The 27,116-nt window shown below is 39.1% G+C and overlaps 1 protein-coding gene across 3 annotated transcripts in view; it reads left to right on the forward strand.

Annotated features, from left to right (window-relative positions):
* The window catches only part of SPPL3 (signal peptide peptidase like 3), a 146,279-nt gene that overhangs the window by 38,206 nt on the left and 80,957 nt on the right, over positions 1-27,116 (forward strand). The window contains exon 1 of one of the 3 annotated variants that reach the window (XM_059140495.1): positions 10,864-10,970. The exons of 1 other annotated variant lie outside the window; for it this stretch is intronic. In XM_059140495.1, coding sequence (XP_058996478.1) covers positions 10,879-10,970 — 92 coding nt within the window. In that variant the 5' untranslated portion in view covers positions 10,864-10,878. Of the gene's footprint in view, positions 1-10,863; positions 10,979-27,116 lie in introns of those variants that run through there. One more of the 3 variants, XM_059140497.1, reaches the window with a different exon arrangement.

The raw sequence follows: 27,116 nt of genomic DNA on the forward strand, positions 1-27,116 counted from the left end.
CGTGCCTCCTAGAAACATGATGAGACTAAAATAAAAAATGAAAGCATAACTTTTTATTTTAAGGACCCTAAATAGAGTGACTAAGTAAAGGAAACCCTAATAGATTATAAAAAGAAACTGGTTCATAAAAAGTTAAGCGATGTACTGTATGACCCTACAGTTTTATTCCCACTAGTTTGGCTGCCTATAAATTCTTGGCTCACATTTGGTTTTTTCTGTTGTCTTCTGCCATATTGTATTACTGTCCAGGATTAAAGATATTCTGATAGTTCTTACAAGTGATTTGGTCTTTTTGCCTGGATGCCAGAGTTTTTGCTGGCTGTTTTTCAAAATCTAGTCATTTACTAGAGTGTCCTAGTAGTGGTCATTAGGGCTTAATAGATTCGATATATAGTTTTTTTTGTTTTGTTTTAAAATTTTATTTATTTATCAGAGAGAGAGGGGGGGAGAGAGCGAGCACAGGCAGACAGAATGGCAGGCAGAGGCAGAGGGAGAAGCAGGCTCCCCGCTGAGCAAGGAGCCCCGATGTGGGACTCGATCCCAGGATGCTGGGATCATGACCTGAGCCGAAGGCAGCTGCTTAACCAACTGAGCCACCCAGGCGTCCCAGTTTGTTTTTTTATTTCATAAAATTTTTCTCAAATTATGTTTCAGTATTTTTTATGTTCCATTCCTTTGCTTTTGTTTTTTTTTTCATTATGTTATTATGTCATTTACTTAAAATTTTAAAGCTGATTTTGAAATATTTTGTTAGAATTTTCATAAAGACATGTTTTTCTAGTATGCTTTCATTGCCTTTAAGGATGGTATCTGCCTCCTCCCCCACCCAACCCCTTTAAAAAAGATTTATTTATTTATTTGACAGAGAGAGAGAGAGACAGGGGGAGAGGGAATATAAGCAGGGGAAGCAGGAGAGGGAGAAACAGGCCTCCCTCCCACGGAGCAGGGAGCCTGACGAGATGCTGGGCTCCTGACCTGAGCAGAAGGCAGACACTTAATGACTGAGCCACCCAGGTGCCCCACCCTTTTCTTTGAGTAACTTTGAGATACAACCCCTGTGCTTTCCCTTGCTCATTTGTAAGTGAAATTAATTTCCTGAACTATTAGAAAAAATAAAGAGTCATGAAAACTTTTCTAGCTTCATGATTCTAGCTCCCTATTCCGAATTTTCTGGTTGGGGGCACAGAGGTAAGCTTGTACTTGCACAGAGGTAAGCTTGTACTTGTACTTTCCTGGCCCTTACTCCTCCCGTTGTTTATCCTGACCACCCTACTCCTCCCGTTGTTTATCCTGGCCACTGTCTTCCTTTCCCTCTCTTGTCTCTTTGATGCTTAACAAGGCTTTGTCCTGAAAGGGAGCTTTAGATGGGCTAGCTTTGAGTTTGTAGGGCCAGAGTACTCCATCCCCTTCAGACCTCCACAGTCTCCTTGAAGCTACCCATAAGTTGGAATGTATAAAATTCCTTTTATTTTCAACTGCTGTTCTCAGTTGTCAGGCTGCACTTTCCATATAGTGCGTGTCATCTCTTTTGGGGTTCTCCTGATTTCAGGTTCGTCAGATATCTTGTTGCTTCCCTCTGCTGCTTCTCAAATGAATGGCAGTTGCACGTGGGTCTTTAGCAGGCAGTAGTTGGCCCCTACCTGCTTGTATATTGGGTTTCATAAGCACACCTTATTTCTTAATTTTGTTGTAAATGTAGATTTTCAGTTTTGCTAACCAGATTGCTCAGTTTGTTTTTATGGGAGAATTCAGGAGGAGTCAAAAACAACTATGCCCTTGCTGCTGCCATTATTCTAGAATCCTGTCCTGTAATGAAATATTTTTAAAATACTTTTTTGAGCAGAAGGGTAGCAAAATTGAAAATGATAGTATTTTGGTTTTGCTTTTTATGTCAGATATGCGTGTCTTTTAACACAATATAGCGGGGAAAAGCTCTGGTGTGATATGCTATCTTGATTCATTAGGAGTACCAAACAGATTTAAATTATTTCACTTTGGAAGCATGATTTAATCTGTTTATATGATTAGCAGAATTCATGTTTAAGGGACTGTTCTTTGGTTTGAGAACGGTTAGGTAACTTAAGTACTGTGTATTTTGTAATTCATACAAAGCAGTAGAGAGAGAGAGATACATGGAGGAGAAATTAAGTTAGAAAAATACTCTGTTTTTACCAATACCTTAATAATTATACCTTAAATTCATCATTGGATGGTAGTGTACAGGTGGTTAGTTTACTGTTGACCATATTTGTTTGTTTCTTCATAGTCTGTCCTTAATACATGTTAACAAAATGATTTTTAGCAAAGTACTTATGACCCATTATTTAGGATATAATTGTTTGGAGGTGCAAATTTGGAATTGACATCAATGTCTGATCATTATATATTTTTTCACTGCTGTATGGAGAGAGACAGTTTACTTCCTCCACTTTTTCATTCTTTTATGAATTGCTGTATCTTCAGTATCATTAACAATAGTCCTGACCTAACTGACATAACAAAAACTTACTGAATTCATATTGTCAGGATTTTTTATCTGTTGTGCTTATTGCAATATCTCTAGTCAGTACTTAGGAAATATCTGAATAAATGAAAATATCTAAAATACCTAAGTAAATAGATGAAAATATTATCTCCATAATAGAGGTTGGGCAGCTCAGTGATAGTACCAGGGGCCCATATTCTTTCCATTCTTCTGCTCTCCTCTCCAGTGTATCTGCCTTATCTGTAGGCTTGCTGCTCTCCTGTTTGCAAGATGGCTGCAACATTTCCTAGACATCACTTCCTCGAGACCACATCTAGTGGCAGAAGAATCTTTTCTCCCTGTGTATGGGGGCGGAAGGTGTTTGGATTTTGCTTTGTTTTGTTTTAGATCAGGGAAGACCTTTTCTTCTGATCTCATTGGCCAGAATTGTATCATAAGCCTAAGCCAGATCACTGTCAAGGGGACTGGAATCTCCAGAATTTGCTTAGACCTGTGCTGTCCAATAAAGTAGACTCTAGCCACATGTGGTTATTTAAATTTAAATTCACTAAAATTAAGTAGAATTATAGATTCAGTGGCACTCACCGTGTTTCACTTATTGGCCAGGGCAGATACAGAATGTTTCATCATCACAGAAAGTTCTGTTGGACCGCGTGGGCTTAGGTTAACATGATTTATCCTCTGGGCCTTTTAGAATTACATTCACTCTTAAAACTGGAATTCTCTCTGTGACCTTCCAGCCTTCCAGGGACATCTGCATAATGAATATGTACAGTATCTGACAGTGATTCCACCCTGGTGTGGCTCTTGGGCTACAGGTACACCTCTACTCCCTTTGCAGGGTGATGTATTTCCTCCGTGTGTGAAAAAGAGTAAGATTTTTCTGCCTGAAAGAGAATCTCACACATTTTTTGAAGCAAATGTTGTTTCCACTCGAGACCAGTAACTTTATTTGAAAATAAAGCTTGGAGTCAAAATGCTGAGTAGCAGAGAGCTATGATTTACTGGACAAAAACTGATTTTTATACATTTGTCGATTTTTTTTAAAAATAAAGATTTTATTTATTTATTCCAGACACAGTGAGAGAGGGAACACAAGCAGGGGGAATGGGAGAGGGAGAAGTAGGCTGCCTGCTGAGTTATTTATAGATTTGGGATACGAGCACTTTATCTGATACGTCATTTGCAAATATCTTCTCCACTCTTCTCCATTTTCTTTTGGTTTTGTCGACTGTTATCTTGATGAAGTCCTAGTAGTTCATTTTTGCTTTAGTTTCCCTTACGTTTGAAGACGTGTCTAGGAAGAAGTTGCTGCAGCCAAGGTAGAAGAGGTAGTACTATGCTGAATAGCAGTGACGAGAGTGGAACATCCCTGGTGTATTTTGACCTTAGGGAAAAAGCTCTCAGTTTTTCTCCATTGAGAATGATATTTGCCTATGGGCTTTTCATAGATGGTTTTTATGATATTGAGATATGTTCCCTCTATCCCTACACTGTGAAGAGTTTTAATCAAGAAGGGGTGCTGAAAAGCATTCCTTTTTTTAATCAAAAAGGAATGCAAGAAAAATGCTTTTTCTGCATCAGTTGAGAGTATCATATGGTTCTTGTCCTTTCTTTTATTAATGTGGCTTGTCATATTGATTGATTAGAGGATGTTGAAACGCCCTTGCAGCCCAGGAATAAATCCGACTTGGTCGGGGTGAATAGTCCTCTTAATGTACTATTGGATCCTGTTGGCTAGTATGTTGGTGAGAATTTTGGCATCCATGTTCATCAGAGATGTTGGTCTGTAATTCTCCTTTTTTGTGGGATCTTTGGTTTGGGGATCAAGGTAATGCTGACCTCATAGAGTTTCCTTTCCTTCCATTTCTAGTTTTTGAAACAGCTTCAGAAGTATAGGTATTAATCTTCAAATGTTTGGTAGAATTCCCCTGCCTTGCCCCCACCTGTGTTCACTCCCTCTCTCTCTCTCTCAAATAAATAAATACAGTTTTAAAAAAATAAATAAAATGAAAAAGAGTAAAGGAAATTTAGTTTTTCATTATTGATAAACTTTGCAAAGTTCTGTAATTTAATGATACTTAGACTTTGGGGCATTCACGCTGACTTATTTTTTTTAAGAGGAGGGAGGGGCATAGAAGGAATCTTTTTTTTTTTTTTTTAATTTTTTCAATTTATTTATTTTCAGAAAAACAGTATTCATCATTTTTTCACCACACCCAGTGCTCCATGCAATCCGTGCCCTCTACAATACCCACCACCTGGTACCCCAACCTCCCACACCCCCGCCACTTCAAACCCCTCAGATTGTTTTTCAGAGTCCATAGTCTCTCATGATTAACCTCCCCTTCCAATTTACCCAACTCCCTTCTCCTCTCTAACACCCCTTGTCCTCCATTATATTTGTTATGCTCCACAAATAAGTGAAACCATATGATAATTGACTCTCTCTGCTTGACTTATTTCACTCAGCATAATCTCTTCCAGTCCCGTCCATGTTGCTACAAAAGTTGGGTATTCGTCCTTTCTGATGGAGGCATAATACTCCATAGTGTATATGGACCACATCTTCCTTATTTATTTGTCCGTTGAAGGGCATCTTGGTTCTTTCCATAGTTTGGCGACCGGGGCCATTGCTGCTATAAACATTGGAGTACAGATGGCCCTTCTTTTCACGACATCTGTATCTTTGGGGTAAATACCCAGGAGTGCAATTGCAGGGTCATAGGGAAGCTCCATTTTTAATTTCTTGAGGAATCTCCACACTGTTCTCCCAAGAGGCTGCACCAACTTGCATTCCCACCAGCAGTGTAAGAGGGTTCCCCTTTCTCCACATCCTCTCCAACACATGTTGTTTCCTGTCTTGCTAATTTTGGCCATTCTAACTGGTGTAAGGTGATATCTCAATGTGGTTTTAATTTGAATCTCCCTGAGGGCTAATGATGATGAACATCTTTTCATGTGTCTGATAGCCATTTGTATGTCTTGATTGGAGAAGTGTCTGTTCATATCTTCTTCCCATTTTTTGATATATTTGCCTGTTTCGTGTGCGTTGAGTTTGAGGAGTTCATTATAGATCCTGGATATCAACCTTTTGTCTGTACTGTCATTTGCACATATCTTCTCCCATTCCGTGGGTTGCCTCTTTGTTGTTGTTGTTTTTTTTTTAAGATTTTATTTATTTATTTGACAGAGAGATCACAAGTAGGCAGAGAGGCAGGCAGAGAGAGAGAGGAGGAAGCAGGCTCCCTGCTGAGCAGAGAGGCCTCTTTGTTTTTTTGACTGTTTCCTTTGCTGCGCAGAAGCTTTTGATTTTGTTGAAGTCCCAAAAGTCATAGAAAAAATCTTAAGCAGGTTCCAAGCCCAGTGCAGAGCCAGGTGCGGGGCTTGATCTCACAATCCTGAGATTATGACCTGTGCCAAAATCCAGAGTCTAGATGCTTAACTGACTGAGCCGCCAGGGCACCCCCAGGCTGACTAATTTTACTTTATTTTTAAAGATTTTATTTATTTGAGAGAGAGAACAGGAGTGGGAAGAGGAGCATAGGGAGAGGGAGACTGCTGGGCATTTGAACTCCCTCCTGGAGCCAGATGCAGGGGCTCAATTACAGGACCCTGGAATCATGACCAAAGGCAGACATTTAACTGAGTCATTCAGGCGTCCCCAGGCTAACTAATTTTAGACTGAACCAGTTAACTGCCTTTCTGTTTGTTTGTTTAGTATTGGGATGCTTTCTTGCCTTAATAAAATATGCCAACACAATTTGACATTTAGTTGATTAAGGATTTGATAACACCTCTTACTCCTGTTTGTCATTTACTGTTTTACTGATTTTAAATGTTGGTGTTGTAAAAGACAGGTGAGCAACACAGCACATCTCCCCTTGATTAACAAACAAAACCAAACCAAAAAAACCTGCTGCCTCCTTGCATACTTCTCCATTTTATGTCCGCAGGACTAGATTTACTTCTATCTATTCGAGTGTAATTTAACAAACACCACCAAAACCTACTTGTTTCTTCATTCTGAAGCAGTTGAGGGATGAACAAATATTCTGAAGTCTTTACAAATGTAATAACCTCCCACTGGATGTGGAAAATTATTCTCATGCTTGATGGTGAACCCTGGGGCTTTTCTGAGCTTTCGTTTCCTCTGCCCGCCGCCCAGCTGGCTACTGCGTGTATGTATTGTCTCACTGCGCAGAGCAGTCAGTAAAGGGTAAATTGATAACTTGCACAGACCATGAGGAGCTCAATTTGAGTTGGCTCAGTTTTCTTGTTTGGGAAAGTACTGACTGTCACTGTGTTTTGTTTCCCCCTGGGTGTTTTTGTTGTTGTTTGTGGTGGGTTTTTGTGGTTATTTTGCAGTTTCAAATGTAGTTTTGTTTCCTCACCAGCTTTCATAATTACTAGCTTTCTGGTGCCATGAATATCTGAATTTTATCTAAAACAGCATTTCTTTTAAAGTATGGTCCTTGTACTAGCAGCATCTGCATCACCAGGGAACTTTTTAAAAATGTAAATTCTTGACTCTGCCCCAGGTCTACTGAACCAGAAACTTGGGGGAGTGAGGCCCAATTGTCTGTGTTTTAATAAATCTTTCAGGTGGTTTTAATGTACCCTCAGGTTTGAGATCTCTCTCTGATCTAGAAGATCCATGGATTTGCATCATTTGGATCAAGCTCTGAAACTTTCTCTCCATGTGCTTTGATCTGCTTCTCTTCCTAACAGTCTTAAAATGATACCACAAAAATAAGGAAATAAGATAATTTATGTTGAGAGTTTTTTACTTTACTAATATTGTGTACATTTTTTAAAGATTTTATTTATTTATTTGACAGAGAGAGATCACAAGTAGGCAGAGAGAGGGGGAAGCAGGCTCCCTGCTGAGCAGAGAGCCCAATGTGGGGCTCGATCCGAGGACCCTAAGACCATGACCTGAGCTGAAGGCAGAGGCTTTAACCCACTGAGCCACCCAGGCACCCCTATTGTGTACATTTTTAAAGTTTGTGAATTTTTGATGTTTGGTATCAGGTGTTCTTGTGATATCTTAATGAGTAAGTAAATTCATTTGGGCAGATAAAAATGTTAGTGGATCTTACTTGTCTTAACACAGAAGTTCTCTGCTTTTAGATGCAGCATACTCCTGGAGAATTATAAATAAAAGTCCTTACTATATACAGATACTTTCTTTGAGCTGCTCGCGTGTTCTCTCAGGAGAATATGATGAGCAGATATGGTGGTGATAAGGAATGTATTTTTAGTAGAAAATGTCAAATGGGATGCCTGGTGACTCAGTTGGTTAGGCAACTAACCTAACCTTCGGCTCAGGTCATGATCTCCTGGGATTGATCCTTGCATGGAGCTCCCTGCTCAGCAGGGAGTCTGCTTCTCCCTCTGACTCTCCCCCACTTGTGCTCTCTCTCTCTCTCAAAATCTTAAAAAAAATAAAGAAGAAAATGTCAAATTGGCATGCCAGTATGTATAGTAACAGACAGGGAGCTCTCTATATTGTCTTAGCCCATTATCCAGAAATACAGCTATCATTTTTCATACCAAATAGCATATCCCCATAGGTCCAAATAATTTACCTGTATGCTGTGGCGTGCCTCAGCAAAATCATATGGGCATCACAGGATATTTTTAATTTTCCAGGAAACACAGTAACATCTGTCAGACATCATGCAAATTGCTGGTGTAATGTAGTTCGCAATTCAACATTAAATCACTGCATTCCTTTATATAGGATGTTGTATTTTTGCAAAGCTGGGATTTTGACCATTGCTGTAACCAAGCAAGTACTGTATTATGAAAATCAGTGTGAAGCAGGAAATAAGGGAGGCAATTTCCAATCTGATTCTAAGACTCAGAACTTGAGAAGTTGAGAGTACCCAAAAGGTGCTAAGTTGTTAGGACATACTTAGTATACTTGGAGCTAACAGAACTATTTGGCATTTCTTTTGGCCCAGTGGACACCATAAGATAATGACCAAGGTTATAAGGGAACAATGACCTGAAGAAGTGAGGGAACATCTGGTGTGAATTAAGTTTTCTTTGATAAATTGCTGTTTGGACTTCAGGTATGGTAAAAAGTTGTACAAGAAAACAAGAGGAAGAAAGTGAGATGATTGTAAACAGCACAGTCTAGGAGAAGGCAGTATGTGGTGATGTGTGTTGTCTTCAGGACCATATACTCTTGTTTTCAGTCCTGGTTTTTTGGCTAACTATATGACTGAGTGAGAAATTGACTTTTCTAGACCTGCCTTAATATTCATAAAATAGGAATGATTAACATCGCATAAGATTTAAGTGAGACATTCTAGGTTAAGTATGCTTTATAGAACTTAAAATCTCTAGACATGTTGAGGGTAGGCTCAGTAATGTTTCCTCAGAGATGTCCATATTCTAATTCCTGTTACCCTAAATATGGTAAAATAGACTTTGCAGATGAAATTAAGTTAAGGATCTTGAGAGGGGGAAGTTATCCTGGATTATCCAGGTGGGTCCTTAAAAGAAGGCAGGAGATCCAAGTGAATAGTAGTAGAGTTGATGGTAGAAGCAAGAGGAGGGGGTGATGTAATTAAGGGGGCATGAGCCAGAGTACAGGAGGGCCTCTAGAAGCTGAAAAAGGCAAGGAGACTAATTACCCCTCAGAGCCTCCAGAAGGAACCAGCCCTGCCAACACATTAATTTTTAGTCCTGTGGGACTCACTGCAGATTTATGACCTCCAGAATGATAATAAATTTGTGTTGTTTTAAGTCACTGAGTTTGTGGTAATTTGTTATAGGAACAATAGAAAATGAATACAGGGTGTTACTGAACAGGGGACAGTTTCTTTAAGAAACCATTAGACCAGTATCAGAAGACTCATTTTTTATCATACCATGAAGTCTGGAATAGCAGCATGTGGCTTCTCTACACTGTGACATAAACTTCCACCATGTGTATATGTTGAGATTTCCTTTGGCCTTAACACTCAGATGGCTCTAGAGACTAAGAAATTAGATTTGATAGGGATGGTGGGGAGGATTTCTAAACCTCTGGAACATCTAAAATAAGAGCATCTCCAGAAGACTTAATGCAATGGAAAGGGTTCCAGGAACGGGAGCTTCCTTGGCAGCTCCCCATCTGTCTGTCCTTTACTGATCATCCATCCTGATGAGTTTGGTGCAGCAAGTTATTTTAGAGAAGTTTCTCCAAGCCTAATGGTAATTTAAGTTTGCACACTGGCGGGTAGTATTTCAGAGCCTCTCTAAAGTGCAAAGTTGGGGTTTTTCATAGCCCACTGATTGAGCTCTGAGGGAAGCATCTGACCGGTGTCTGCTTGTATGTATCTGTTACACTGTTAAGAATGGTTATTTTCACTGAGTTTTTGTCAACAACTTTTCAGTCATAGATTTTTAGATAAAATTTGTTCACACTAGATATGGATTTATAAAGCAGTAGCTGTCATAAAGAAGTGGTACGTTTTGAGGACATGAAAACTTTAAGGGGATGGTATGTGTGAGAAAATTTAGAGCCTATAACCCAGAGTTGTTTTCAGGAGTCTAAGCTAACTAGGGTTTTCCTAGTCCCAAAAGGTATAGACCATATGTATCATTTGCTAGTCAAGGTAGTTCACAGCTTAACTAGAATGCCTGTACAAGCCAGACATTTTCTTGGACATAGTCTCAGTGCCATATGGAAATATCATACAGAATATGTTAGTCTCTGGTTTTTGACCAGTTTTTGGATTTTTAAAGTGAAAGTCATAATTTTACTTGTATTTGCTACATATTGGTAATTTAACTGCCTTAAATCTTTTTTCTTTTTTTTCAAGCTCTATTTATTTTAGAGAGCATGTGCATGAGGGGGAGGGATATAGGGAGGGGGAAACTCAACCAGACTCCCTGCTGAGCGGGGAGCCTGACATAGGACTTGATCCCACTACCCTGAGATCATGACCTGAGCCAAAATCAAGACATATAACTGACTGAACCATCCAGGTGCACACTGGCCCCAGATCTTTTAAGCAGTTGCTAGGGTAAACAGATCACCCATTTCCACTGCTTCTGTGGTGGCTCACTAATCATTAGTAGCTACCTAAACAGTAGCTTAGGAAACTGCCCTGCCAATTGGATATAGCTTTGTAGAAGTTGGTACTAATTACATGAAACTATTTTTTACCTTAGAAGACTGGCTTAGATGGTTTGATACACCGTAAAGCTTTTTAGAGTTATGATCCCATTTCTGGTAACTTTGTTGGAGGGAAGTGAGTATGAGAGATACAGGGTTTTTTTTTTTTGGGGGGGGGGTTGTTTGTTTGTTTGTTTTTAAGATTTTATTTATTTATTTGACAGGTAGAGATCACAGGTAGGCAGAGAAGCAGGCTCTCTGCAGAGCAGAGAGCCCGATGTGGGGCTTGATCCCAGGACCCTGCGATCATGACCCGAACGAAGGCAGAGGCTTTAGCCCACTGAGCCACCCAGGTACCCCGTATGAGAGGTATATATGTAAGTTTAGCTTTAGTTTTACTTTATTGATGTAAAAATGTTTACACGGTAACCAAGTTCATATTATGCCCTGAGCCCCAGAAGGTGGTTAAAAAAATAAAATAGGATGTCATACAAATCATCTATAGCTTGCTCATTTTTTGATTACTGGTGTTATTTATCATATAGAGGTAATAAAGAGTAGTTTCTGCACCAGTTTGTTTAGAATTTTATCCTTACTGTTTGCTTACTTTCTTTACTATTCCTTATACTTTAGATGTAATTAGATATGTTAGAAGAACAGTAATTTTAAAGCACGTGTAAGAAATCTAGCGTTTAAAAAAAAAAGAAATCTAGCCTTTTCCTTTGGAATCTTCTTAGTATGACTTTGGAAATGAAACAATCAGAAAGTAGTTATGAAAGCTATACATTTGTCTTCCTTTAATCTTAAATATATAGATTAATTTTACAAGTCCACGCAAAATATGTTGGATGATTAAAGTAATAAACAATTCTGATACTTGTAAAGGAGGCTTACTTGGTGGGGTAGGGAGACAAGTAAATTAGTTAAAATAAACTCTTGCCATTCTCTTAATGGTACCAATGTTCTAAGTCATTGAGACTGGACGAGAAATAGCAGTGCTGGTGTGTCACCTGCCTTGGGCGAAGCTTCCCATGTTGAAGGACTTTAATTTGAGCTTAGTTCTGTGATTTTGAGAATCATTATAGACCCACACACATCCCTGTAGTCTTCAACTTCATTCTAAGACTTTAAGATCTAGAGCTGATCCTAAATGGCTGTGGTTTGGCCTGCTTTCTCAGACCTTTTCCTTGAGATTTATATCTTGATCCTGGTATATTAGAAAGTAGCCTCTGGAGAAAACAAGGTTAGACACTGCAAGTACAACTTTGTTTACGGTGCCAAGTAGAGCAGGCTTGAGATTCTCTATCAAGGCCTTGCTAGTAATGTTCTTTTACCAGGTTCTTGCTGCTCTATTCATCAAGAGGTGGTAGATAGTCTAGGTCTGAAGCTACTCTTGGACACATGTAAAAACACCTTCTAACTCACTCCAGTGTTCATGGGTAAGACTAGTTTTGAAGTTTCTCGTGGTTCCCCCCTACACCGTGTTTGGTATGGGGGGCATGCATAATGCTTTCTCTTTTCTGTCACCAGACATTCAGCAGTCTATAAAAAATCACTCTCAGGCGCCTGGGTGGCTCAGTTGGTTAAGCGTCTGCCTTTGGCTTAGGTCATGATCCCAAGCCCCCTGTTGGGCTCTCCCTCAGTGGGAAGTCTGCTTCTCCCTCTGTCTCTCTCTGTTGTCCTACTCTCCATTCTCTGTCTTTCTCTCTCTCAAATAAATAAAGCCTTAAAAAATATATATATCACTCTCTATCAAACCAGAGCTTATCCCCTTTATCTCAACAGTTAAAAGGAATACATTTTGTGTTTACTGTGGCAATTTCAAAGCAAGGGCACACACCCAAGGTTTATGGTATGTAGTTACAGGAGAAGAGGAAGACCAGTGCCCTGCTGTGGAACATGAGTTATGAATATCAGCACTACTTTTTTGTTAGATTAAAAGCTGATTCAAATGGCTGCCTTAAAAAATAAACCTAATGGATATTTCTGTTAGGCTAACTAAATTTGTCTTTTTCTTTCTTTATTTCCTTTCTCTCTAGTTAGCATGGAAATCAGTGTTATATCTTCTTTTGGTTTCTTTTGTTTCTGGAGTCTCCCTTTCTCCTTTTTTCCATCTGTTTGCTTCTGTGCATAGTGAAGCTCAGGGCTCTCTGTGCAGGCATTGAGTAGCTTAAGTTATGAGTAACTTACGTTACTTATTTGTGTCAGAATCCTATTTCACTTCTTCCTGAGCCTGAAGAGAAATCTTAGAAAAGTCCATTGAGATTTAAGTTTTAAACACACTAAATTACTCCACAAGCTTAACCACAGAGTTTGCTTTCACAATATAAACACCCAGAAGAGGGCCTGAAGGAAGCCTCCACACTTCTACCCTTGTGAACTCCCTTGGATTTTCTGTCCTGCCCTCTATCTGGCAAACAAAAGTATGGAATCCATTCCAAGAGCTACTGTAGAACTGGCTTAGAAACTTTTTAAATGGCTCAATGAAATGCTCAAAACTCTACTAATTCTATTCCGTTTTACCAGCTTTCCCCAAACCATTTTTTAACTTAAAAAAAAAAAAAGGTTATTTTTCTTGAAAACTTTGTGATTGTATTCTTAAGACATTCTGTTTGCCTTCCTGCCAAGTTTTTAAAACTCCTAATTTTAAGACTTCTCTTTCTCATCTTAAATTATATATACTAAATAAGCAAAAAACATCTCTGACTCACTATTTTACTCTCCAGAGTCTTTATAGGATAAAACATGTTCGGGCTTTTAAATTCTAAGGCAACTATTTTAAATTGAAAGAGCAGCTATGTAAGTAAACCAGAGACTGTGGGTGGTTTCATCAGTTTAAAATAGTAACATTTCATTGCCTTCAATACAATTAAAAATCTACTTGAAGAGCTCAACATAATATCTTCAAAAAAAAAAAATCAAATGACATACTAAACAAATGTGTCATACTATGTATGTGTTTGAAATGAATTTGTGAAATGAGATTATTTTATCAGTCCTCTCATAGTGTTCCTACTTTCCAATTATTCAGTCATTTGAAATATTTACTGTGCTCTATTTATGTCAGGCACTGTTTTAGGTGCTGGGGGTTTACTAGAACAAGGTGTCAAGCCCCTGCTCTAGTCTAGCTGTAGGGAGCAGTAAACAGGGAAGATACCAATAATGAATTCTAAGCACAGAATTAATATAGAATGATACAGTGATGGGATGACTGAAATTGGGTAGGCAGGAAATAACTGCCTGAGAAGGTGACATTTAAGCTGATGTCTGAATAGCAAGAGTCAGCTATGCAAAGATCAGAGGAAACATATTCTAAGCAGAAGGATTAGTCCTAAAGTGGACATGAGTTGAGTATTCAGAAACAGAAAGGTGGCCAGTGAGGCTGAATCGTAGTGTTTGTATTGGTAAGGCATGGGGTGTGGGGCACTGAGTTGGGGTGATTCAGGAAAAAGAATAAGATTTTGGTCAGATGGGTATATAGGAGCTTGGATTTTATCCCTGTGGTGAATGCCACTGGGGGATTTTTAAACACAGGCGCAACAGTGCTGTTTAGACATGAAGAGAGAGAGAGAGAGAGTGTGTGTGTGTGTGTGTGTTGGGGGGGGAAAGAGATGGAAGTAAGGAAGACCAGTTAAGACTGTTGCTGTGGTTCAGGGTAGAAATTGAGTTGAGCCAGAATGCTTATAATGGAGATGGAGGTGAAAGGATTTGGGGATATGTTTGGGGGGTATGATTGATTTACTTGTGTTGTAGATTTTAACTTGAGTACCCAGAGGGTGATGCCTTTACTGATGTAGTAAAAACTGGGGAAGAGAAGCTTTTTGAGAAAAGCCAAGAGTTTCTGTTTTGTCCATTTAAGATTTTTTTAAAAGATTTTATTTATTTATTTGACAGAGATCACAAGTAGGCAGAGAGGCAGGCGCAGAGAGAGGAGGAAGCAGGCTCCCTGCTGAGCAGAGAGCCCGATGCGGCGCTCGATCCCAGGACCCTGGTATCATGACCTGAGCCGAAGGCAGAGGCTTAACCCACTGAGCCACCCAGGCGCCCCGTCCATTTAAGATTTTTTTTAAAGACTTTATTTTATTCATTTGAGAAACAGAAAGCATGAGTTGGGGGAGGGGCAGAGAGAAAAGGACAAGCAGACTCTCCTCTGAATGTGGCTGGATCCTACCACCCTGAATTCATGAGTCAGTTGCTTAACCGACTGAGCCACCCAGGTGCCTCTTATTCATTTGAAGTTTAAGATACCTGTTATTAGCCAACTGGAGATCTTAAATTAGCAACTGAATAAATGACTCTGGAGTTGCAGGACACGGACAAATGGAGAAGTATTAAGTAGTAGAGAGCAGGTGTTTCAAACCACCGGACTTGTAAAATGGAGGAAATTGTGTAGATTGAGAAGAAGAGGAGAGCTAGTACCCTGGGGACCCCAGAAGAAAGCCAGCAAAAGTGACTGAGGAGGAACAACCACTGTGGTGGAGGGAAACCAGTGATTTGTGGCAACAAAACTGAAAGTTGAAAGTTTCAAGAAGGAGGAGTAGAAACTGCCAAACACTCCTGAGGGTCAAGTTATATAAGAACTACAGGGATGCTGGCTTTGAGAGCCATCCATGATCTTCATCAGAACATTCTCAGTGGAGTTGATACGAATGAATGTCAGGGGAGAATAGAAGCAAGGAAGGAGACAGTTATTGACAACTTTCAGATTACAAAGGATTATGTCAAGAATAGATAGAACAGGAAATAATGTTTTGTAAGAGTGAACTGGGATAACAGACATATTTTGTTCCTAATGCAAATCTACAGAAATGTCACTATATAATTTATAGGTACCTCTCTCCCCGTGGACCCAGACATGCATTAGTAGAACTGTAATCCATCACCATAAGAACGCTATTGAATGTGGCATAGACCATGTTGAGAACCTTACTTACTAGTTTGAGGATGTAATTCAATATATTTCAAGTTAGGAACAGTGCATAGTGCATAGTTGATTGGTATGTGGATGTGTGTGTATGTTGTATTGCCTCCTCCAGCTTCCAAATCACTGGTCAGCAAGCTCTTCTGTATTTAAAACAAAAACTAAAGCAAACAAACAAAAAACCTCCTTGGTGTTTTTTTTCCAGTAACTGAATGTTTGCTAGAACTCTCTCTTCAGCACTATATTTTCCCCTTTCACTATTTTTGAAAAATAATTTGTTCAGGAACATTTTTATAGGAACATTTTATAAGCTATTGGTAAGGTTCCTTTCTCCCTTCCCCCACCATCTGTAGCTTCTTGGGGGTGTATTTTAATGTTCTGCCACTATCCTAGCCTGAGGAACACGAGTTTCTGACATTTTGTTTGTACATGTGTATAACTTTTTTATGGTACCTGTTGGCATTATTATTTGTATCAGTCAACTAGATCATTGGGATCTTTATGACTTATTTCTCTCTTCTTACTCTACCTAAAAAGTACTAACTTCCTGTCTGTGAGTGTGACCCATCATTTCAAAAATTGAGCTCTTCATTTCATCACAGGTGGTAGCTGTGCTTTATTTTTTGTTTGTACTGTAATAGTCCAGCAGAAGAGACCTAGACAGTATGTGTTGGTGACCAGAATTAATTGAACCTGCAGATCCTTAGAGTTACTATTTCATAATGATAAGATAATATTGGGGCATGATAGAAGCTTAGGACATAAAACAATTAACTCATATTTTGCCATAAATGTCTAATAGTACTGTGCACATTTCAACGTACAAACCAATAGTTATATGACTCAGGTTCTTGATTAGTAGTAAAAATAGAAAGGTAGATATATTTTAAGATTTTACTGATTTGAGAGAGAGATCACGAGCAAGAGAGTACAAGCAGTGGGAGCAGCAGAGGGAGAGGGAGAAGCAGACTTTTCCACTGAGCAGGGAGCCTGATGTAGGGCTCCATCTCAGGACCCTGAGATCATGACCAAAGGCAGCCACTTAACCGACTGAGTCACCCAGACATCTGGTGAAAGCAGAAAACAGAAAGGTATTTACGTTGATGCTTATTTTGCTTTGAAGAAAGAAGTTGTATTGCTGGGTATTGCTGGGTAGTCAAATACTGAGACTCTCTGACTAAAGGACAGTTCGGTTATCACTCCCTGTCTGACCTTTCACTTTTCAGACTCAGAAGCTGAATAGATTTGGACAACAAGGGATACTTGTTTTGTAACATTGGGCTAATTGTATAAAGCAGAGGCTGGGACTTACCCAATTAACACATTTTGTTTCATATTCCAGAACTTCTGACTTACACAGTCAAGTAATTTAACCTAATTCACATGAATGTGCAAGCTAGGCGGTGTCTCTTTTTTACTCTTTTAAGGAAAGTATGTAACTTGGCTCTTTATTTCTCATCCTTTTACAACACGAATGTCTCAGGAATCTGTAACAACGTAAACTGAGTTGGAGGAAGGAGACACCCTCCTGTATAAGTAATAAGTAATCTGTTCTCTTCACTTGAAAATGCATAGCAGAGGGGCACCTGGCTGGTTTAGTGGGTTAAAGCCTCTGCCTTCGGCTCAGGTCATGATCCCAGGGTCCTGGGATCGAGCACCCCATTGGGCTCTCTGCTCAGCAGGGAGCCTGCTTGCTCCTCTCTCTCTGCCTGCCTACTTGTGATCTCTGTCAAATAAATAAATAAAATCTTTTAAAAAAAATGCATAGCAGAGAAAATCAATGAATAATAAAGATTTGAACAGTTCAAAGCTTTTATTCTTTTTTAATACCAATTTTATTGAGATATAATTCACATACTATAAAATTCAACCTTTCCTATCTACTTCACTGTTTTTAGTTGCATAGCCATCATCATCTCATTTTCATTCCCCCCATGAGAGATCCATGGGTCCTAGCTGTCACTTTCCATTTCCTTATCCCCTACCCCAACCTTAAGCCACTAACCTGCTTTTTACTGATTCATCTCTTCTGTAAGGCGACTCCTACAAAATGTGGCCTGTGTGTCTGACTTTTCTCCCTTAGCATAATGTTTTCAAGGTTCATCCATGTTGTAGCACATATCAGTGCTTCATTTCCTTTTTATGGCCCCAAATAGTCCTTTGCATGGATTATACCAGTTTGTTTATCTATTCCTCAGGGGTGAATATTGAATTGTTTCCACTTTTGAGTTATTATGAATAATGCTGATATAGGAGCATCTGTGTACATGTTTGTGTGTGTGAACATGTTTTCAGTTTTCTTGAGTATGTACCAAAGAATGGAATTTCTCCATTTTGCAGTCTATTTTATTGTTTCTTAAATAATTGTTATTTACAGTTGTTTCTTAAATAACAATCACTGTTGACTAGCCCAGTGAATGGAATGTGATAGATGTACTTACATACTGAAAAAATAATTTATCCACTGAGCTAAGCATATTCTTATGCTGTTTTCCACCTTTGGTTATTTAAAGACAAAGACTCCTTCATTTATTATGAGTTGAGGAAAATTGATTGGGTTTTTTGAGTCTGCCTTTCTTGGAATGATGGCTATGCACTTTGGTAATACCTTTAATTCTAATTTCACATTTGCTTCCTGATTACTCTAACAATTTTTGCTAGTTGAATATTTGGTTAACTAGGAATGAGGCTTCTTTAGTGCAGTGACTGAAAAGTCCAGGTAGTCCTGCCTTGGGGCCTTCCACTCTTAAGATGAGTTCCCTGATGGCTTTAACAGAAGTCCCAGTTGAATAGTATGTCCATGATTGATCTGCCTTGGGTAGTGTGCTCTTCTTTGGTCAGGATTTGGGTTAAACTAGAACTGGGAATGAGTACACTCCAGGTTAGGGTTCTGTTAGGGAAAGAAGAATGTGTGTTTGAGATGTACCCAACAAGGGCCCATTACATAGTCACATTTCTCTTTCTGTAGAGCAGATAAGGGAAAAATAAATTCACATCTCACTGCCGTTGAGCCTGAACCTGATAACCTACCAAATTCAGGAAACCCATCTTTCCTCAAGAGATCAACAACCCTTTTCTAGACTTTCCTGGAGATCTGTGATGTCTGAACCTCTTTATTCTTGAGTATTTGTTTTGATAAAGCGTTTTATAACTTGTTAGATAAAAATGGTTCCTTCTCTTTTAAGTAGTATGTGTGGGCTTTATTCATAAATCACTGGGTCTGAGTTTTAATACTAAAGAGACACCTGCCATGGTGAAGAATGTTTTATTTTTGCTCAGTGATAGTCTTGCTTAGTATTAAGAGTTGGGTTTTTAGTGACCAGTGCAACTTGAATTTAAACAGCATCCCTATATGACTCTTCCAGCTCATTCTTTTTTTTTTTTTTTAAATTTTTATTTATTCATTTGAGAGACATACAGAGGTACAGACAGAGAGAGCCAAGCTGAGGGAGAGGGAGAGAGAGAAGCAGACTCCTTGCTGTGCTGGGAGTCCTCCCAGGAACTGGAGATCATGACCTGAGCTGAAGGCAGATGCTTAACCATCTGAGCTACCCAAGTGCCCCTAGCTTATTCTAATAACTAACAGGGCAAGGCAGTATATGGGGTGGCTTAAATATTCTTTTCTGGGCATCAGTGACAAGAATGCAGATAAGCATTCTGTGTATAATACAAATTTTATTCAGTTTAATAACTTTCCTTGTATAGCTTTTTTTTCTTTTTTCTTTTTTTTGTTTTTTGTTTTTTTTTTTTTAAGATTTTTTTTTTTTTTTTAAAGATTTTATTTATTTATTTGACAGAGAGAAATCACAAGTAGATGGAGAGGCAGGCAGAGAGAGAGAGGGAAGCAGGCTCTCCGCTGAGCAGAGAGCCCGATGCGGGACTCGATCCCAGGACTCTGAGATCATGACCTGAGCCGAAGGCAGCGGCTTAACCCACTGAGCCACCCAGGCGCCCCATCTTTTTTCTTTTTTTTTTTTTTTGGATGCTGCATAACCCCAAAATCTCAGTGAATTACAGCCAACATTTATTTTTGTTCATATGGGTTTTTGAGTTGGTGCATTTCCTCTATAGGCTTTGCTTATCTAGGCCAGGCTCAGTTTCTATTTCACAAGTTTTTGAAAATAGTTTGAAAAAACTATTTCACAAGTTTTTGTTCTGGGGCCTGGGCTGAGAGGCATTGGCTATCTGGGTACAGGGCTACATGTTTTTGTCATATAGGCTCACAGGAATATGAGAAGGGTGAGTAGAAACATGCAGTGTCTCTTAAGGCTTTATCTGGGAATTAGCACACTGATACTTCCTCCCAGTTTTATTAGCCAAAGTAAATTATATGGCCAAGCCCAAAATTAATGGGGTCAGGAAATACGCAGCTCCCACAGTGGGAGGCATTGTAAAGTCACGCAGCAGGGAACATGGGTGTATAATTCTAACCAGGGGTTGAATAAAGTATTGGGAATGATAATCTGCTTAGCTATAGGTATTATCCCAGAAATAATGGTGCATGAAACTACCTGACAAAAGCAGACTTCTTAGAGTGAGTAAATTCAGATTATGTAAGAGTATAATTGGGTACATTTTAATCTGATTAAAACCATAAATGTTCAAACTAAAATTAATGATATTTTATTTACTGCTACCTCTCAGAAAGCAACCTTGGTTGGTACTATGCTCAGTCCTCATCTCAGGGTCTGAAGACACTTGCTAAATTGCTTAATGATTGTTAGTACTGGCTTTTTTGTATTAATAGTAAGAAGGGTTGAAATCCTTGTTTGTGGTCAGTCTTAAATTACTAACCAACTCTTATTATTCCCATACTTTAGAATTTAGCAAACTACTAATCAGTCAATTTATATATCAGCTGTTGCAAGGATCTCATAACAGCTAGAACATAGAATTAGTGAAAAGGTGAGGCATCTAAAATTATATTTAGAGGGACACCTGGGTGGCTCAGTTGGTTAAGCACTTGCCTCTGGGTCAGGTCATGATCCCAGAATCCTAGGATTGAGTCCCCGAATCAGGCTTCCTGCTTGGCGGGGAGCCTGGTTCTCCCTCTCTTTGCCTGCCGCTCTGCCTACTTGTGTTCTTGCTCTGTCTAAATAAATAGATAGATAAATAAAAATAATCAAAAACAAAAAAATAAAATAAAGTTACATTTAGAAACATTTAGGTCATCTAAGGAACATTTCAGGAACACTGTATACATTCTCCTAGACAGAATTGTTGGTTTGTGTTTGTCATTTTGAAAGTTTCCAATGCTGGTAGAAAAGTGATTTTGTAGACTTTGAGCAATGTAGGTTTTAATGGGTAGGATGGTGTTTTTCCTACTCGTTTATATACGGAACTCTTTCACAAAAAAAGGATATTTTCAAAAACTAAGATTCCTGAGGGGTATGTTTTGGAAAACACTGTTATAGTCTTTATTTATTAGCTGAGATTAATTTAACTATATGTTATTTAAAAACTCAAGATAATGGCGGCTTATACGTGAACTGTAGAAAGCAAAATTATTTTGTGTTTCGAAATGTAGTTAAATATATATTTGGACTTTAAAAGAGCTCAGATTTTAATGTAATGTGTTTCAGCTCATCTGAGACTGTGGATTTAAAATGGACCATTATTGGGGCATATGGATGGCTCTTTCGGCTAAGCGTCTACCTTTGGCTCAGATCATGATACAGGGGTCCCGTTGTCTGTTCTCTGCTCAGTGGGAAGTCTGCTTCTCTCTCTCCCTCTGTCCATCACCCCAACTCGTGCTCTCTCTCTCTCAGGCTTTCTCGCTCTCAATTAATAAATAAAATCTTTAAAATGAACCATATGTTTGCACTACTAAGGAAAAAAATGCTGTCAACTGTAAAATAACAGTCCAATTTCAGAGATGTTAAGACATGGAAAAGGGTGCTTGTTAACAGTATTAACCTTTTTCATGTTTGGTTTTGTCACACCCCCCCCCCCCCCCATTTCTAACTAGCCTGTTGAAGGAATAACTGTTGCATGCAGTTGAGAAATGTTTGGTCAGATGCAGATGAAATTAGGCAAAAATAATGCACCATACTAATAATAGTACTTGTTAGCATCAGTTATATATCCAGTTACTGTTTTCTTATAAAACTAAGCTAACAAGTTACATTAAAATATTACCACTCTGTATCAGTTATTTTTTGCTATATACTTAAATATTTTTAGTTGACATTTTTATTGAGGTAATTGGATTCCTATGCAGTTGTAAAAAAAAAAAAAAATGCAGAGAGATCCCATGTATCCTTTGCCTATTTTTCCCCAGTGGTAAATTTTGCAAAACTTTAGTGTAGTATTACTGCCAGGATTCTGGCATTGATCTAACCCACTGATCTTATTCGAATTTCACCAGTTTTACTTGCCCGTGTATGTGTGTGTGTGTGTTAGGTCTGAACAATTTTAACATTTGTGTATGTTTGTATATCCACCAGAGTCAAGGTGCTGAGTAGGACTAACACTAAAAGTACCCTTCATATTGCTCTTTTGTAACCATACTCACCTCCCTCTCAGTGCTGACATGCCACTCTCACTTCCATCCCCTAACCCCTGGCAATTACTGTCTTTTAATTTTGTCTTTTCAGAAATATTTGCTCATGATTGCATGGATCTGCCTTTGGAGCAGGGTTCAGTTGGGATGGTTTGTCTTTGCTCCACAGAGTATCCACTGGACTCTACTAGCACTGAAGAATCCAAGATGGTCTTGGTCACTTGCCTACAGTCTTGATACTGGCTTTCAGTTTGGGTGTTTCTCATGACCTTTCTCATGTAGCCTTCTCTCCTACGGGCCCTTTTCCCACATGGCTCCTTGTTTCTAGCAGTAGAGTTGGGACTTCCTTACATGTGAGCTCAGGGCTCTAAGAAAGCAAAAATTGGAAGCTGCGAGGTCTCTCTCAGTCTAAGTCCAGAACTGGCACAACTTCACTTCTATAAGCAGCCTGTTGGTTGGAGCAATCACGAGGATAGCCCAGGTTCAAGGGGAGGGGAAACAGGTGCTGTCTTTTGGTGGGAGGAGCAGCAGGTGTGTGCAGGGATTGTTGCTCAGCTTTGCATATAGTCTCTCATTTTAAAGCTTGAATTCCATAAAAAGTACAAAGAATATAAAATTCGTAGTTTTCTGCTGTTAATGCCTGTTTCAAATAGAACAGTTCCTTTGGAGGGCAAGTTGCCAGAGTTCAAGTTATCTACCAAATCTAAGGATTCCCAAGGGGCCTGTGGTATTTACAGAACAAGTGGTTGCTTGAAGTGGCTGTTAAGGTGTTAGAAATGGTTCACCTCTCTTTTATTTTCCCAGGCTAGCTGTTTTCTTGGAATCTTAGAATAGCAGGGGCTTATATACATACTTCAGATTTCTGCAATGCTAACTTTGAGAGACCATACAGATATCTTTCTTTTTATTAAACTTTTTAGGTAAGGCATAACGGTATTTTTTTAAGATACTTTGACTTAATAGAAAAGGTCTTTTAAATAGGGAATAAAGTTGTAGAAGGAGACACTCATTTCAGCCAAGAATTTCATTTTCTCAAGATTTTTTGGACTGTGAAATGTTACTTACTCTGAGAGGGTTCATTTTGCTGTGAGAGTGGCAGTAGAGTGGGTCAAGGGTTAGGTCCTGGACTTGGTTGGAAGAATCATTGTTTATTTATTACACTGTAAGGAATAAGTATTCTTAGAATTTCTAGAATAACAGGTAACTAAAGAGCTGTTGCCCAGTGAGGGCCACATGCTTAGAAAGTCTTTAGTGAATCATGAGGGTGTATAGTTGTGATTTCAAATATAGAAATGAATTTTTCAACTCTGAGTTGTAGACCAGTGTGTTATTTGATTGTTTCCTTTCTGACTTCTTTTGAGTGATAACTGACTCTACAGACATTTACTATACACTCTATATTGGGGCACTTTGTTAGACATCATTAAAGGAAAGTTGGAACAGGGCAAATAAGATGCACACAAATATCTGATATATAATACCAAGGTGATAACATAGAAGTTCAAAACAAGTAGAGAACATTACCGGCAACAGGCTGAGCTGCCGGAATTTTCACCCCTGTGAAACCAATGTGGACGGGCTCTCTTTGAGTAATCTAAAGTATTATAATTCTGAAATGTCTGCCTTAATGATTAGTTAGTGGTTTATCGTTTCTTTCTTTTTTTAAAAAAGATTTTCTTTAGAGAGAGAGAGAGACAGATATGTGCATTTATGAATAGGGGGAGCGGCAGGAAAGGGAGAGGGAAAATCCCAAGCAGACTCTTCATGGAGCTCAGAGCCTTGATGCTGGGCCCAATCTTGCGACCGAACTGAAACCAAGTCAGCCACTCAACCAACTGAGCCACTCAGACACCCCAAGTTTATACTTTCTTATAAGATGTATCAGATTCCATGTGATGTTCTGATGTTCTGAAAGATTTATTGTAATTTTGGCATGTTTTACCCACTGTGCGTACGCAGTTATGGACACCAGTTTTAATATTTGTTGATAAAACAACAAATTACATTCATTAATGAAATACAGAAAAGGAAACAAAAGTTTTTTTTTATTTTTGGTTAAACTAGAATAGTTTAAGACTTTCATTTAGTGCTTCTCAGATACTAGGGGTGAGAATGGCATAGCTGATTCCTGTTTACTCTGCTATAAAAGGAGAATGAATTAAAAATTACAGAAGGTAGTTTTACCTAGACAGTGAGAAGGAAAGGCCTTCCTTTGTTTTAGTAGACATTGCTAACTTCTTTGGTGACATCCATGTCCTCTTTTGCTTCCTACCTCCTGAATGTTAGGTGTTGACATGGAAGCTGCTCATGGTCCATCTGTCTGTCTTCCCAGCAGTCTCTCAAAGAGTACTTCAGAGGGCAGAATCACTGTCCCCACCCCCCCCAACCCCTTTCAGAGACAGCCATGCAGCCTTCATGGACCATTGAGCCCTCTCCTCACCCTGCTGTCCCCTGTTAACCATGGCACAGTTGGTTTCAGACTGTGTAGCATACATGATTGGGCTGAAGAGATCAGGGAGCTACGAGGAGTAAGAATGAACTGAATGATTGTCATACTGGCTTGGTTGTCTGTTAAGAACTGAAGACTTTTGAAACATTACCTGTGGGATATTTCCTTTGTTTCTGCTTTACAGATTGTGGTTAAAACCAGTTCTAACTGAAGTTATTAGCTAGGCAGCATTTATAGGCCAAATATTATTGTTTCAGGAAATGGTGATAAGTAATCATGTGAGATAAATGCTGTCTATTTTATTAGGATTAAAGGAGAATGTAAGTGAAAGTGTCTAATCCTTGACATATGTTTATTTTGAGTCTTCAAAGAGTCAACACTATGCAAATTTACCAGCAGTTGGGGGTGGGGGGCGGGTGTGGGGGGGGTGTGGGTATTAGGGTGAAATCTCAATCCTGAGTGCTAACCCCACATTTGGAGCTCACTGCAGTTACGTAAAATACAAGTGGATCTCACCATTGAAATGTTCCTCTATCACTTGAAACTCAGTGTATAAAAAATAGCACTCGGGGCGCCTGGGAGGCTCAGTGGGTTAAGCCACTGTCTTCGGCTCAGGTCACGATCCCAGGGTCCTGGGATCGAGTTCCGCGTCGGGCTCTCTGCTCAGTGGGGAGCCTGCTTCCCTATCTCTCTCTCTGTCTGCCTCTCCATCTACTTGTAATTTGTCTCTGTCAAATTAATAAATAAAATCTTAAAAAAAAAAAAAACAGCACTCCTTTCCCTGTCCCTACTCACATGCATCTGTTTCTCCTCCTTTGCTGCATATTTTTATCACTGTATTACCATCCTCTCATTTACCCAGCCTCATTCGCATTTCACTGTTGTTTCACCATACCATGTCAGCTGCCAGACCCTGCTGTCTGTTTTACCTTTTAAAATGTTTTCTGGTGTCAGCCTTGATTCAGGTGTTCTCCTAGAATATTAAAATCACTCTTCCTCTATGCTCTCTGCTGCTGTCACAGCCCAGCTTAACTTGTCTGGCCAATCTTATTTTCTAAGGTTTCCTCTCAAGGCCCCATGCTCCATGTGAAGTACTGAACACCCCCCACACTTCCATCCCATCCACACTTCCTTGTCATCATGTCATTATTCTTGTTGTACCCTTTGCTTCTGAATGTTCTTCTCTCTGCTGGATTCCACATATCCAGATCCTACTTATCCTTTAAGAACATTTCAAATATTACCTCTTCAGAAGAGGATAATTTGATGTCTGTATTTGGAAGTAGTTTCTTTCTTGTCTCCGGTAGCTATCTTTTCCTTTTTTTGTTATTTAATTATCCCTGGCTTATTTAGAGTTATTTGTGTGCATTTTTATCTCCCCACTTAGATTGTAATCTGGAGGTCAGGAGCCGTGAGTTATCACCATATTCCTATAGTGCTGATGTGGTGCCTAAAGTAATCTCTCATACTTTGGAAGGGCTCCGTAAAACATCTGTCCAATACACTATTTTAAAATAGTGTCTTCCTGTGCATTTAGATATCTGATACTAAACTACAGTGTAAAACAAGGTGCCTGTATAGTGTAGGGAGCTCTCAATTGCTGTGAGGACAACCTCGAGTTCCCTCGAGGATTATTACAAGGATTTCCAAGCAAAATAAAAAATATTTTCATTTCCATAAATGTGATATTTTCAAATAACCTGTTTTCTTTAAGAGCAGGCACACCTGTATTTTTCTTCCTCCTCCTCCTCTTCTTCTTCTTCTTCTTTTTTTTTTAATGTCAGAGCCAGAAAATAACAGTATAAGGCAAAAACCACTTTTTCTAATCCTTTGGGGACTAATTAAATGTCATACTCTTTAGTATAATGCCAAAATATTGGTCATTCAAACCAAATTTTAGGTACTTGGTGCTTGCTTACTTCTAAGGTTAACATATATCTTTGTTTTTATAAATGTTACCTTGAATACGAACTTTACATGAATAAAATAGGAGTAAAGATAATGGTAACTTTGTCACAGGGTTATTTTGAGTATTAAATGGGCTAATTTATTTAAAGCACTTAGCACAGCACCCCACGCATATTAAATTGTCAGTAAACCCAAGCAGCTGTAATTACCATCAGGAATTTACAATTTGAGATTTTGCTTGGTAATGGTGTAAAGGCAAGTGCTGCTGCTGGTTTTTATGTTTTGAACTCTGTGGAGTAGTTTCCTAGTAATTAGATTAGCTCTAAATGTTATGTCAGCTGAGAATTTTGGTTTCTAGGTGACAGTAGTGTAGTAGGAAACAGGACTGGCTCTCCCTTCAGAGAAAAAAACTTTCATTGGGAATCCATGGTGGCTTTTTTTGTTTTGTTATCAGGTTCTTTCTTCCCACCTTTCAGATTAAAATGATAGTCAGTGAGGGGCACCTGGGTGGGTCAGTCAGGTTAAGCATCTGACTCTTGATTTTGTTGAGGTCATGGTTTCTGGATGGTGAGTTGGGCCCCATATAGGACTCTATGTTCAGCAGGGAGTCTGCTTGAAATTCTCACTCCATCTCCCTCTTCCTGTACCCCCCCCCCCCGCCCCGTAAATAAATCTTAAAAATTAAAATGATAGTGTAAAGGAGAGAATAGGGAGCCTCTGAAAGGATCAGGACCT

The sequence above is a fragment of the Mustela lutreola genome, chromosome 11, assembly GCF_030435805.1.
Source record: "Mustela lutreola isolate mMusLut2 chromosome 11, mMusLut2.pri, whole genome shotgun sequence".
NCBI classification, from domain to species: domain Eukaryota; kingdom Metazoa; phylum Chordata; class Mammalia; order Carnivora; family Mustelidae; genus Mustela; species Mustela lutreola.